This window comes from Clarias gariepinus, chromosome 1, assembly GCF_024256425.1.
Source record: "Clarias gariepinus isolate MV-2021 ecotype Netherlands chromosome 1, CGAR_prim_01v2, whole genome shotgun sequence".
In the NCBI taxonomy this organism is placed as follows: Eukaryota; Metazoa; Chordata; class Actinopteri; order Siluriformes; family Clariidae; genus Clarias; species Clarias gariepinus.
Window position 1 is genome coordinate 29,851,841 of NC_071100.1, and position 15,466 is coordinate 29,867,306.

Sequence of the window (15,466 nt, forward strand, 5' to 3'; positions counted from 1 at the left end):
TTTGGTATTTGCCTGAAGTTAAACCTGCGCCATAAAATAAATCAAAACGTTAATTGAAAGTGAGGTTAAGAGCAGTTATGTGCCAGGTAAGAAACCCCAAGTTTTGACAGTGTACTGTACATACATCAAACTGTGGGTGTGTCTTAAATCAACCCTGAACAGAATTTTATAAACATTTGCAGTACTTGTATATCTGCCTGAAGTTTAACCTGCATCATAAATGAAATCAAAATGTTGAGTAATAAATGTTATGTTACAATGTTATGAACAGTAATGTGCTGGATATAATAATCTTCATTGAAGTAAGCTATTAATAAGCTCCTTGCTCAATTTAAACAACCACCTGCACCAATAGATATTAATTTGTAATACAGTATATAATTAGAAAAGCTGAACAAAAATTTTTTACTGGAATTACTTAACATCTTCCCCACTGAAATAACAGCACTGAAGTGGTATAAGTACATTTTAACACACTGGAGTTGTTTTAAAACTACACTTAAACGATCTTCTTTATCGATTTCTCATCTGTGATTCACTCGCCATACTGAACAGGGAGTGTATTTGGCTGATGAAGAAAGAAGTACACTTAAATAAGCTGTAAGATGCTCAACCTTACAAACTTTTATTTCTTTGTATTAATAAGTTAGGCAGAGAGTTCTACTGTAAAAAGAAATGCCAAAATATGTTGGCTTCAACCTGAAATAATGAGATCACTGATTATATTTAAAGCTGATCAGCTTTTTTTTAACGTTAACCTTTTAATTATTTATACAAACTCTTTTCAGGACTTGCGCTAGTTCTAGATATTATAGAGATTTACACATTATTAACTGGAAACATCTTTTTAATAACTGTATTATAATTTTAATCCTATGATGGACTGAGGTCCCATTCATGTTGCACATATTTTTACTTGTACCCATGAAAGACCACATATGGGTGTGATGCCCAAGTACTCTGGCCTTATAGTGTATTAGAATTAATTAATATAAAGCTCATTGTTAAAAACAACTAATCACATAGAAATTGACATCACAATATTAACCCATGCAATTACCTAATCACAAAAAGATGCAATTTATTACAAGTAATGTATGCATAGGCAGTAATGTGTGTGGCGTTTGAAGTATACTGAAAATACTTCATTTCATACTACTCATTCATCATTGCATTGTTTGCTTCAAACTGGTGGTGTGTGTATGGTTTTGGTGACCAAGAATGACTAATTTGGCGCTTTTGAATAGTGATATAAAAAATATAAATGAAGCACTTGCCAAAATCATTACAAAAGAGAATTAGAGACTAAAGAATGACAGATGCTTTCATGAATGTCTTGGTGGCAATGTTGTGAAAGAGGGATTTCAGAAATGAATAAACGCATAAAATAAAATATAGCATGCAACTACTCTACTTTTAGTGCCAATCTTTGCTCTTAGTCTATCTAAACAAGTTTTAAAACTAAACTGTGTACTTAAGAGTTAAATATTGTTTTCTTAAATCGCAATCACAATATGTGTCAACATTATCTCAATGTGAATTTATAAATCAAATCTTTCAGCTCTATAAAAATTCATCAACACATTCTTGCAATACCTGATTGCTTTTTGCCCCAAGATCAATTCTTTTCACATGACACAGAAGCAACAGTAGCATGGCGTTACATGTTATTCCACTGTTGTGATATTTGGATTGGCATGCAACTTCTGCATGTTGAGTGTCAACTTTATGGAGTTCTGTAGGAGTTCAAGGCACTCTGAATAGCCCCGGAAGTAAATGATTGTTGGATTGATGGACAGATGGACGGATGGACGGAAGGACAGATGAAACTTTACAGAATAGTTTAAAGTCCAATTTACAAGAAAACTGAATACCATCACAATAGTTCATTTACTCTTTCTAGTCAGACTCTTTAATAAATCTTCAACTATATTCTACCAAATCATATTGTATCAGATAAGATACAAAAAAACACATCTGTTACCTAAAATGTAACATCTGAACAAACCTGATAATAAGCAGAGAAACCTGGAGTATAAACCATCATGAAGCTTCTTTACAAGTTCAGGAAACATGACATGGTTACTTTCGCTCTATCTACAGTATCTATCACGTTCAGTGACTGAACAGCAGCAGCTCACTGAAGATTATTTCTCCTGTAAACTCCACTATCACACAGGATTTGGTATGAAATATGATCTTAAATGCAAATAACTCACTGTCTCTTTTGCAGGATATCGCCTCTTCTCTTATATCTCAGGTCATGTGATTTAGAGCGACCCTCAAACAACTTGCATACAAAATACTGCAAAATGTACAGAATTGTGCCTCTCTTACTCACCACTTAGTGTCAATCGGCTCATTGACACACTGATGATTCAACCTCATATTATTAGACTGGGTATTCAATATTCTAATCTGGTTTGTATCGGGCTGTGTGTCACAGGACCAACTGCCTAGAGCATGTGTCATAATGATTAGTGAGAAATCACTCTATAATGGGGTAGGCAATGTTACTCAATGTGCCTCCAGATTTTGATCGACAGAAATGAAACATTTAGATTCTACGAGACGATGTTCAGTTTAAAATAAACAGCATACGGAACTGTCAAGAACTGTGTGTCTGGAACTTTGTGGCAGCAGTTTGGGAAACAGTGATCAGTCATAACGGGTAAGTCAACTGAATAATACTGATCATCAATTATATACCAGTAAAATGGTGACAGGATCATGGTCACGCAAGGAACAAAGGCGAGCCAACCCGGTGCAATCGCACAGAAAAGCCAACAAGGCACAAACTGCTGAGTAAATTCAACGGTAGCCACGATAGAAAGGTATTAAAAATCACTTAGCGCACCACAGCTCGCTACATTTGAGGCCGGCAACCCACAGCACCAAAAGGATCCGCCGCTAATAGCCCGGTCTAAGACACCACGGCACGCTCCCAGAGGTCCTGTGCCGAAAAGCGAGAGCCACCTAAGCAGCACAAGGGGAACCCAAAACCTTTAATGTTATTCATAACTTGTGTATATGGGTGTGACGATCAGGTGTGCATAAAATTTTGGTCAGATAGTGTAAATGATTCAATTCTTATGCAAAACAGCATTGGCATTAAAAGCTCAAAGTATAAACCTCTAATGATTACGATCATGCATATTCTGTTAGTTAGAAGACAACAGGGATCTAGAGATCTACATCTACAATATAATGTAATGTAATTAAATAAAATCAAATTACATTTAGCTTAATAATAATAATAATAATAATAATAATAATACTTTTGTTTTAGGTATTTTAAAAATAAGTGAAAAAAATCTTAAATGTGTGTCCTTGTTTTGTTTTTTTAAAGTCTTTAATCTGATGAAGCTCACAGTAAACCCTCACAGAGAGTGCAGAAGTTTAAACAGCCATGAATTAGCTACACAAAGAGAACACAACGATTTCACACTGTGTGGGTATAACCGAACCTTTCCAAGAACTGTCCTCTCTTCATAAAGTCATGAACACTACACACTACTGGCTAGATGGTTCTGGCTGTTAATAACAGCAGGAAATAAACCATTGCATTTTATATATAATGGGTTCTTAGCTCCAGGTTCAGAAGGCCACTACCCTGCACAAGTATCACATTTTTATTAGTTTTCATTACTCCTGATTCTGCTCATGGAAAGATAATAACGTTATTCGCTGAAGGAGACACAGAGAAAAAAAAGATGCAGGAGTAGAGCTAGAAAGACCTGTGAAGTCAAGTGCAAAAATTTGTATCCCCCAACAAAGCAGTGTTGCTGTGCATGTTTAATGTCTACTCTGGGGTTGGAACCAATTTTCTGCTGTGAGTTGTTGATTTTACAGCCCAGATGTAGGCAATTAAATTTGGCAAAGGTCCTGTTATCAATTTATATGAATGCATGTCACCTTTCAACTTTTAACCAAAAGATAGATTATCAATATAAATATCAGTTTGGTTATGGTTTGCTTTAAAGCTACCACCTCTTACCAAAGAGAACATCTGATTAGACAACATCATCCCTTTTTTTTAAATGAAACACAGAATCGATGCATATGTTTTTATCCATCTCTTTTCTGTTTTTATCATCAAGTCTTTTTTTAAATCAAGCAATGATGTCGATTCACTAATGAAATACGTGTAAAAAGGGAAAAATGTAAATTCTATAATGTCTCTGCTGCACAGTGATGTAGTGGTTTAATCCCTGACGTCGGGTCTGTGCGTGTAGAGTTTGCATGTTCTCTCCATGCTTAGTTAGGCTAATTTAGTTTAGCAAATTGCCCATAATGCAGGTGTGTGTGCTTTTGCCCTGCAATGGATTGGCACCCCATCCTTGGGTAGCCCACCTAGTGCCCAAGTCCCCTGGGATAGGCTTCAGACCTGTCCTTTTACCGGATCAGCTGTATCAGGGTAGAGAATGAGTGAGAGTGGGTGTAAAGTCTTCCGGTTACTTATTGCGATACTTTTGTGTAGCAATTAATGTATCATTTATTCATGTTTTTTTTTCTTACTTACTTTTTTATATATTTATATATTTGCATTTCAGGTGTTGTGGCTTGTTGTGATACCTATAACACTACAGATGGTGCGCTTTAAACTGTTCCCCTATTTGCCAGGCAGCATGAAAAATGTAATATCAGAATGTATATAAAATCATAATACTTACAGAACTCTAATTCTAAACAAATGAGCACCTAGGTATTATGATAATATAATACGGAAAATAAACCATTGCATTTAATATATACAGTAATGGGTTCTTAGCTCCAGTTCCAGAAGGCCACTACCCTGTACAAGTATCACATTTTTATTACGTTTTATTACTCCTGATTCACATGTGATCATATGTTCAGCATATTTTACTGTTTTCAGTTTTTGAGTGATGTTTTTAGTTTTACCTTGTTATGATCTGTGTTTGAATGTCGTTAGTAGCACATTTTACCATCATGCACCATGTGTGGGTTATAAATCCTATTTCAGATTAGTTCCATTTTTGTCCCCCTTTGCTTTTTAAATAACATTGACTCTCCTGCAAAGGCATTTTCCTATATGTTGTAGTTAGACATTGATGCTATTAAACGAGGAGGTCTGGGGGCATTAAGAGGCCTTGCTTTAAACACTACACCACATGTATATTTTACAGGTACAACACACATATCATGCATGTAATCAGCGATGCACCCTAAACAGTTCCACCCTAGCAAGAAGTTTAGGATCTTTATTTTTCTTTATGTGGTTTTTAACAGTTATTGGAAAAATTATATTGAACTTCCAGCAGCCTGACTGCAAAACAATCCCTGCTATCTGGTATAACCAAATGAGAATGAGTTCCCGGTCAAGTCTGGTTCCTCTCAAGGTTTCTTCCTATTGCCATCTCATGGAGTTTTTCCTTGCTACCGTCACACTCAACTTGCTCATCAGTGACAAACTGATCATTCTGATTTATTCATATTTTCTCACACATTTCATACTAATTTCCCTAATCTTCTTTTAATACTGTAAAGATGCTTTTAAGTTAAGTTAAGCTTTTATTGGTCACATATACATTACTACACAGTGAAATTATTTCCTCGGATGTCCCAGTGGAACTGGGTTCAGAGCGCGGGGTCAGATATGATACAACAGATAAAGTTAAGGGGCAAACTAGTGAGCTGGGGCTTGAACTGCTGACCTTCCGATCTGTAACTCAGTGCTTTAGCCCTCTGAGCTCCCACTGCCTCATTGCGGCAATGAATATTATTAAAAACCGTATATAAATAAAATGACATTTAAATCTAGTAGGTTGTATTCTCCTCCTCATCTTTCTGGTCTCTTAAAGCCAAACCTTCCTTCAAAACGCTTCCATCCCCAATCTCGTCCTGTCCTGTTACTGTATGTAACTGCTTTTATTCAGCACTTCCACAAACTCTATCTGCTCTCCATGTTCCATCTTATTATTGTTCTGCTCCTTAAGTTAAAGTTCTGTGAATTGCATCACCGCCACCTATAGATCTCACTCTACCTCAGCTTCCCTGTCCTTTAAAGCTGACTCTCCAGTCCAGTCTTCCTCATGAAAAAAAATATATATAAAATAAAACATTTAATATTACATACATACTGTATTACATACATATTTCCACCCTGATCAGTGAGTCCTCATGCTAAAACATTTTCAACGTTGCATTCTACTCTTCCTAATCCCTGGAGCTGTGAGCTTTATTTCTGACAGATTAACTAATAAAGATGAATAGACACAATAAGGAAAAATCTGAACTTACATGTGCAATTCTCTGTACACTGCATTTTGCAGCTTCCTCTCCCAACCTAACACAGACAGGGAGAAATGCATGATCAGCTTCCTACAGTTCTTCTTATTTATTATTACTGTACTGAGAGTCTCTGCAGTACCCGGATGATGAAACACACACACACACACACACACACTGCGTACTGCACCTGAGGCTTTTAGGAAATTCCGCACGTCCTCTTTCAAAGACTCTAGTCTTATCTCCGGCCTCTGTAAACATTCCTACAATACAATAAATGAGTAGTTTTATCTACATCATGGCCTCTGATAACTATCGGACAATAATACGTGTCTTAGTGTCAGCTGAACAGGATAATAGCCAGGCTAATGCAGGTTACTCACTTTGGCTTGTTTCTCCAGCTGGGAGTGTAAATGTGTTCCTCTGAGCCGCTGCACAACCTGAGCGATAGTGACCGAAATCTCGGTTCCGTCGTCCATCTGAATAATATATGAATGAATCAGAAACCCGAGTGGATAATTTTAGCCTCATTTACTAGCGCAGCATTTAAGGATGTCAAAGCGCCGTCTCTTAGCAACCGGCGTGCGCACGCGAGGGGAAACAAGGACACCGAAACACAGTTCCTACCCTCGGCGTGTTTCCTAAACACATTCGGAAATATCACGTTTATTTATCATGTTTTATTCACAAACTCATTAATTATAACACATTTCCTTCCTATGAGATACAAACTCGAACTAATATTTGTCAGCTTGTTAAAACATATTATCAATATTACTTGGTATTAATACCTGAGTCATCGCATTATCCTCAAACCAATTGAATCCATTCAATTTCATTCAAAATAATAATTCAATTTAATTATAAATATTTAAATGTTCCCAAATTGTCTGTGGTGTGTGAATGAGCATGTGAGTGTGTCTGTGTGTGCCCTGAAATGGATTGGTACCCTGTCCATGGTGCCCTAAGTCTCCTGGGACTTGCGACTCCGTATACAGGATAAGTGAGGATGTATAAAGGATAAGTGAGGATGTATAGAGGATGAGTAAGGAGGTATAGAGGATAGGTGAGGATGTATAGTGGATAGATGAAGATGTATAGAGGATAAGTGAGAATGTATACAAGATAAGTGAGGAGGTATAGAGAATGATTGAGGAGGTATAGAGGATAAGTGAGGATGTATAGATGATGAGTGAGGAGGTATAGAGGATAAGTCAGGATGTATAGAGAATAAGTGATGATGTATAGAGGATAGGTGAAGATGTATAGAGGATGAGTGAGGAGGTATAAAGGATAGGTGAGGATGTAGAGGGGATAGGTGAAGATGTATAGAGGATAAGTGAGGAGGTATACAGGATAAGTGAGGAGGTATAAAGAATAAGTGAGGATGTATGGAGGATAGGTGAAGATGTATAAAGGATGAGTGAGGAGGTATAGAGGATGAGTAAGGAGGTATAGAGGATAGGTGAGGATGTATAGGGGATAGGTGAAAATGTATAGAGGATGCGTGAGAATGTATAGAGGATAAGTGAGGAGGTATACAGGATAAGTGAGGAGGTATAGAGGATGAGTGAAGATGTATAGAGGATGAGTGAGAAGGTATAGAGGATGAGTGAGGATGTATAGAGGATAAGTGAGGATGTATAGAGGATAAGTGATGATGTATAAAGGATAGGTGAAGATGTATAGAGGATAAGTGATGATGTATAAAGGATAGGTGAAGATGTATAGAGGATAAGGGAAGATGTATAGAGGATGAGTAAGGAGGTATAGAGGATAGGTGGGGATGTATAGTGGATAGATGAAGATGTATAGAGGATAAGTGAGAATGTATACAAGATAAGTGAGGAGGTATAGAGAATGAGTGAGGAGGTATAGAGGATAAGTGAGGATGTATAGATGATGAGTGAGTAGGTATATAGGATAGGTGAAGATGTATAGAGGATGAGTGAGGAGGTATAAAGGATAAGTGAGGATGTAGAGGGGATAGGTGAAGATGTATAGAGGATAAGTGAGGAGGTATACAGGATAAGTGAGGAGGTATAAAGAATAAGTGAGGATGTATAGAGGATAGGTGAAGATGCATAAAGGATGAGTGAGGAGGTATAGAGGATGAGTGAGGAGGTATAGAGGATAGATGAGGATGTATAGGGGATAGGTGAAGATGTATAGAGGATGCGTGAGAATGTATACAGGATAAGTGAGGAGGTATAGAGGATGAGTGAGGAGGTATAGAGGATGAGTGAGGAGGTATAGAGGATAGGTGAAGATGTATAGAGGATGAGTGAGAAGGTATAGAGGATGAGTGAGGATGTATAGAGGATAAGTGAGGATGTATAGAGGATGAGTCAGGATGTATAGAGGATAAGTGAGGATGTATACAGGATAAGTGAGGATGTATAGAGGATAGGCGAAGATGTATATAGGATGAGTGAGGAGGTATAGAGGATAAGTGAGGAGGTATAGAGGATAAGTGAGGAGGTATACAGGATAAGTGAGGAGGTATACAGAATAAGTGAGGATGTATAGAGGATTAGTGAATATAATAGGCAGCACTGTGGCACTGTTGTCTTGGACGTCCAGGTTCGGGGTTCAAATTCTGCCTGGGGTCACCTGGTGACTTGGTGGTTTTCCTTCCCTGGTTCAATCATATGCAGATTAGGCTAATTGGCACTTCCAAATTGGCCATAATTTGTAAATGAGTTTGTGTGTCCCCTGTGATGGATGGCACCCCATCCATGGTGTACCCCGACTCATGCTTAAAGCCCTATTCAGATGGGACTAGTTTTACAGGGGGTCGTTAGAGAAATTTCTGTTTCACAGATGTACTTTGTGATTTTAATCCCGTCTGAATCTGCCATGTCTGTCTTTCTCTAACACGACCTCTGTAAAAATTCCAGAGCAAATTATCTATTGTTTTTCAGCAAACTCGGCGGTCCTCTAAGAAATCTAATCCCGTCTGAATGCGAATGTCTGTGAATGCCCAAAATGTTTTTTCCAAAACCCCTTTTTTTGTGTGTTTTGGTCAATGTGATAGTAGATAGTACTACTGTACTATCTCTAGGGCACCGGTATTCAAGTTTGAGCACCAATAATGGATGTAGATTCTGGACATGTGGTCTTACGCAAAACCCACATGTAAAACACAGACACTCCTACCTCCGTAATAAACACGGAGATGTTAGTTCAGTCCAAATGCACACATGAAATTAGTGAATTAAGGCTTTACAGAGCCTGAGTAGCAGACATGTCTCAATATACATTTTTCATTAAAGATTATTGCATATTTTTGAATGCTTTCAGTATTGTTAAGTAGAAAGAAAGAAAGAAAAAAAAACAGGAAAGACCATGGAAGGACTTAGAAGGTGTGTCCAAACTTTTGACTGGTTCAGACCTCCCCACTTTTCTACTTTTACAGGCTTGCTGTAACAGTTTTATCAATAAGATGCATGCTATAGTTCCATTGGTTGTAAGTGATATTTGACAAATGACAAAGAAAGGGTTTTGTTATGAAGCAGCTTTTCAGAAATCTTGAAGCACACTACTCTGCAAAAGTCTTGAGCTGCCATTCATTTCTTCATATTTTGCTTCCAACGAGTCAGACTTTCTTGCATTTTAATGGAGTTTTAAGGAATAATTCTCCTGCCTTCCTGAAGCCCTTTTCTGGCTCTTTTTAGGCAGGTTTTTGGCTCTCATTTTCAGTTCCGTCCCTGTACCTGACCAGTTTCACAGGAATGTTTATTGCTTCTTAAGACACCTAGGAACCATTCAAGCATAAAAAAAACATCTAACTTAAGGTATGAACCAGTAAGAAACAGGTGCAGATGATTTCAATAATTAGTTTATTCTTAATGCTGAATGCTGAGTGGTTGGAACAGTCGAGAGGGGAAATGAGGTTGCTGCTGAGGTTGTTACATAAACAACTTATTTTTAAATTGTATCTTTAGGCACTTTGCAGCCTGTCACAGTAAATCTTTTCTCCTTATTTCTTTAATGTAATCTACATTGTTCAATTTAATTCCATTCCATTTAATTTGAACTAATTACCAGTGCCTTAAGGGTTTTGTACGGTACTATAGATTTTGACTCCTAATGAGCAAGACAGAGGTGCCAATAGAAAGGAAAATCTCCCTGATAAAGAAACCTTGAGAGAAACCGGACACCATAGTGAATCCTGGTCTTCTTCTGCATGTCCACTCTGTGGTTATTTAGGAATTAGCTTTATCCTCTATGTAGCTGCACACATAAGCCATTTTAAATATAAAACTACTATATAGAAACTTCAAGTAAATATATGATTACTGGCTGCAGCCCATCTACTGTATTCTCGAATCCTTCTGTGTTTATAAACCACAATCTGATTACTGCTGATATTATTTGAATATATCATTCTTAGCACTAGTGCTGACAAACTAGTGATATTGTAGTGGCACTGATGTGATTGGGAGTGCCATTTGTGTTTCACTGATATTAGATATATAAATATGTAGATCAAACGAGGTAAAAGTAAACAACACTGACCTATATAAATCTTTAAGACAAACATCTTTTAGAAAACATACTATATGTACATGCATTAGGTAACATAATTTTGCCTACATTTTCACATTACCTTGAAATATTACAGTATATTGCTTCAAAAACATTTGCATTTTCGCATCTATGTGTGCACTCATTTAACGTGCCATAAGAAAAAATTATTTTGTTTCCATTATAGGTTATGAAAAATATCCCACAACTTTTACTTAATCCTGTTACCAGAATGCATTCACCCCAGGAATATTTAAAACCATAAACCATACTTTCATCAGAAATTTGGATCCAAATTCCTGAAGATGATTGGAAGAATAAAACTAATTGGTCATTATTTTATTTTTGTTTTCAATTATATTGTTAAAGCAACTTTAAAGGTTACTTTTAAAGTACTACAATCATATTAATCAAAAATAGACTACATTAAATTATTAATTTAAAAATAATTAGGTGATTTCATACCATTACCATGAATTTTAAATAACCATATTTTAAGTATTTGTTTAATTTAATGCTGAAATAAAATTTCATTGAGAAGTAAAATGCAATCAGCCAGCAAAGAAACCTTATAAAATATAATTGTTGTTTGACACATGTTTACATTTCCTTAAATAAAAAAAAAAAAAAATAAAAAAAACATGAAGTTTAATTTCTAAGCATCAGTGGCTAACTGAAAACACAAATCATAACTCACAACAATATATAAAATCGACTTAAATATTTATAGAAATGCTCAGAAGTATCTAATAAACACATAGAGGACAAGTAATAAAAATGTGCAAAAGATAAGCTATCAGCTGTCAATACAATATATTGAGTAGCCTATAGCATTTACAAGACTAACAAGAAAGAGATGGTTCTGTTTCAGAAAGGTCAAATTATCAGCCTAAATCAATCAAGGAAAACCTTTAAATTGCTGGAATTAGGTTTAAAAAAATCCAATTAATTATTAAAACCTTGAAGGATAGTGCTAAACCATAAACCTTTCGAAAGAAATCATTAGCAACCAAGCCAAAGGTCACTGAAATGCTTGGTGAAAAAAAATAATCATGATCACAGCTAGTTTACCAGTAAAAGTAATGCACAATAGTTTCCACGCAATGTGATAAACTTGCAGAATTTGGACTAAACAGCTAAACATGCGGCGTGTAACATGCACTTTTTTAGAAGAAAAAAAAAAACTCAATTTGCTAGGGAGCATAAAGATTGAATTGTGGTCTGATAAGCTCAGACTGACCCTATCCCAGGGTGATGGGTGCATAAGGATAAGAGGGGAAGTGCATAAGGCGATGCACACATCATAAATAGTGGCCGCTGTACAAGCCTATGGAGACAGTGTTATGGTCTGGGGTTGCTTCAGTTGGTCAGGTCTAGGCTCAGGAATGTTATGTAAAATGAAGTCAACTGATGATCTAAATGTGCGGAATGATTGGGTACAGATATATTGCAGGACTTAAACTGTAAAAGAATGTTTCTGGGTACAGTGGTGCTAAGGCGCTAAATGACAGAAAAACAAACATTGACACATATTAGCTGGAATCAGATATTATTAACTGTAGTGAGATGAATTCATGATTTACATATCAGAATCATTGTCTGAGCTAACTTAAACTGCCTCAAAATTTAAAAAACCTCAAATAAAACAAGAGTCAAAAACATTCTGTTCATCTGTTCTAGTCTAAAAGTTATTCTAATGGTAATAAAAAGCTTTATTATATAAGTATTCAAAATTAGTGCCACTATGAAAATAATAATGATAATAATGTCATATTGATATCAATGATTATTTCTTGCTTTTTAACATTGCATAAAAATAATCAAGCTCTACCAGCTAATTATTAATGTTCCTGGAACTGTGATGGAGAAAATGGAAAATAAATACTGCATGTGTTTTTGCTATAGATATTTTATTTAAGTGCTTGATGGATTAGACCAGTTTGACCTATTTGCCATAAAGTTAACAAATGTGTTTATATAATTTTAAATAAAGTCATTCAGGTAATTACAAAATTGTGTGGGGAAAAATGCATGGTCTGGATCATATTATATAATTTTCTTTCTTAAATGCATAGTCTTGAAATTTGATGAATGTATTATATGAATATTGTAATATTGTACGTTAGATACATTACATAACCGCTAAAATAATTAAGGTATTCTGTAATTGGCTCAAAAATCTAACAAAGCTGTACTTTTATTTGTCATTCATAGGCTTTTTTAGATGCAAACTTGTGTCTTTTCCTTTAAGAGGACTCTTCCTGGAATAATTTATGTAATCTACTGTATGCTTGGCACTTACAAGCTGGAAGCATTTTTGTTCCATTTTCCACCTGTCAATTATCTGCTTCTCTTTTCCCGCTTTGTTGCCTTGGCTCTCATAACAGAGCTGCATACTAACGTTACTGCAAGCTTAAAGGGTGTATACAATTTTTTTATGATTAAGTGTTTTGCAACACAGAATGAAATTTAATTTTCAACCCATTCCCATGCATTAAAAAATTGCCTTGGCTGTTTTCACAAATCATTAGCACCGCCTAGAAAAAGGATAAAGGAAACTTTTAGAGAGGCAGGCTTTTAGAGAGATACATTTGGATGATTTACTCAGTAAAAGGATGTAAAGCTACACAAAACTGAATGATCTACAATCATATTTGATGCATTCTTAGAAAAATGTCTTTATCACCTGGGAGAACCTTTAAAGGTTAAAACACAGCACCCATGCAACATGGTTTCCATTCAGTTCTACATAGGATGCCATACCTTAGGAAAAAAAAAACATTTAAGCAACCCTTTTCTGGACGGGGTGTATATTAAGTTTTTCTCGCTCATTTGCTATACATTATTATAAGAGTTTCTGGCCATATATTTTTTCATGTTTCGATATACCCCATCTCTCAGTAGAAAAGAACCACAATAGTATCACCACTATTGGTAACACTGGACTATTCCTAATACAGTGTCAGTGCTTAAAATCCATTAAGCAGTCATACCAGCATAACAGGCTGTGCTAAGAATCCAAACATGCCCTGACTGATTGGATTGATTGATTGCTTTGTTTCCTTCACACCAGTGTTGGAGCACACTATACTATTAATCACGCTACACATTTGCACATTACACATATGTTGCACATTGCTGGTTCTTATTTATCCATAAATGAGGTCTATCTATGCACAAAATGAGGACTAACATGGACAATACCACTGCTGTCACACATAGTTCACCTCATTTCACAATCCATGGCCACCCATACTGCTGATGTCATACCAACATGCCATATCTTTCCCTTTGCACATTCCATATAATTTATACAGTTTATACTTTTACATTTACGTTGTATATATCTCTATTTTATATTGTATACTGTATATTTGTAGATTTTATATTTTACATTCTTTTTCCTAGTGCAATTTGCCTTTTCTTACCTTCTCATTCCATTTAACTTTTCTTTTTAAGGTCTTGCCATGTAAGCATTTCACTGCTTATCGTACTGTGCATGGTTGTGTATGTGACAAATAAAAAATATGTATTTGAATTTGAAAGGGTATTGTATGGTGTGGTGTTTAATGACAGAAGTCATGTATTCAACCTATACAAATGTTAAAGGTGAAAAAGTGGCTATAAGGGTGTTTTGAAATGCTGATAAACAAGCCAAAAAAACTGTGGTAAAAAGTTTTACATTTAAACCTTTTTTTGTGTGCATTTACATTATTATCCTTGCTGTGAAGTCCATCTTAGTCTGAGTTACTAAAAGCTGCAAAAAAAAACATAAACTGGTTAAGGTGATAGACCATTAATAGTTCTGATCAGTTTTTTCAAGTTGTCGACACGGTGGCTTAGTGGTTAGCACTATCACCCTGTACCTCCAGGTTTTGGGTTCGAGTCCTGCCTTGGGATCTGTGTCCATGCTCTCCCTGTCTTCAGTGGTTCTTCTCTGGGTACCCCGGTTTCCTCCCACATACAGAAGCAAAGATGTGCAGATTATATTTTATATTTTACCTTATTTTTCCTAGTTCAATTTGCTTTTTCTTATTTCATTTCATCTTTCCTTTTTAAGGTCACAGACAGTCATGTAGGCACTCCACCTACATTAACAAATGTAAAAGGTGATAAAGTGGCTATGAAGGTGTTTTGAAATGCTGATAAACAAAGCAACAAAAGAAAAATACTGCAAAAAGTTTTACGTTTCAACCTTGTGTGTATTTACAATATGATCCCTGTTGTGATCCAGTCCATCTTAGTCTGATTTACCAAAAGCTGCTAGAAACTATAAACTGGTTAAGGTGATTAATTAATTTGACTATTAGATTAGATTGTCCAGTAATAATTCTGATCAGTTTTTTTAAGTTGTCGCACCGTCAACACTGTTGCCATGCACCTCAGGGTTCTGGGTTCTAGTCCGGCCTCGGGGTCTGTGTCCATAGACATGCAGATTAGGCTAATTGGCGTTCCCATAGTGTGTGTGTGTGTGTGTGTGTGTGCATCCTGCACCCTGCCTCATGCCCTAAGTCTCCTGAGATAGGCTCCAGACCCCCTGCGGCCCTGTGGTATAGAGGATGAGTGATCGTTTTGAAGTTTCCTTATTAATATATAAATGGTTATAACTGTCTAAATGCCCTACTCTTTTGTATTGCAGAACTGTTTCCTTCCCACCAGTATTCACTATTTGGTGCACCAGTTT

The 15,466-nt window shown here is 36.1% G+C and overlaps 1 protein-coding gene across 1 annotated transcript in view; it reads right to left on the reverse strand.

Moving 5' to 3' along the window:
• Positions 1-6,807, reverse strand: part of tbc1d19 (TBC1 domain family, member 19) — a 28,626-nt gene extending 21,819 nt beyond the window's left edge. Inside the window, exons 1-3 of the mRNA XM_053500647.1 lie at positions 6,636-6,807; positions 6,443-6,515; positions 6,265-6,310 (exon numbers count right to left, since the gene is read on the reverse strand). Of these exons, the coding sequence (XP_053356622.1) occupies positions 6,265-6,310; positions 6,443-6,515; positions 6,636-6,731 (215 nt within the window). The 5' untranslated portion in view covers positions 6,732-6,807. The remainder of the gene's footprint in view (positions 1-6,264; positions 6,311-6,442; positions 6,516-6,635) is intronic.
• Between the last annotated feature and the right edge of the window lie 8,659 nt (positions 6,808-15,466).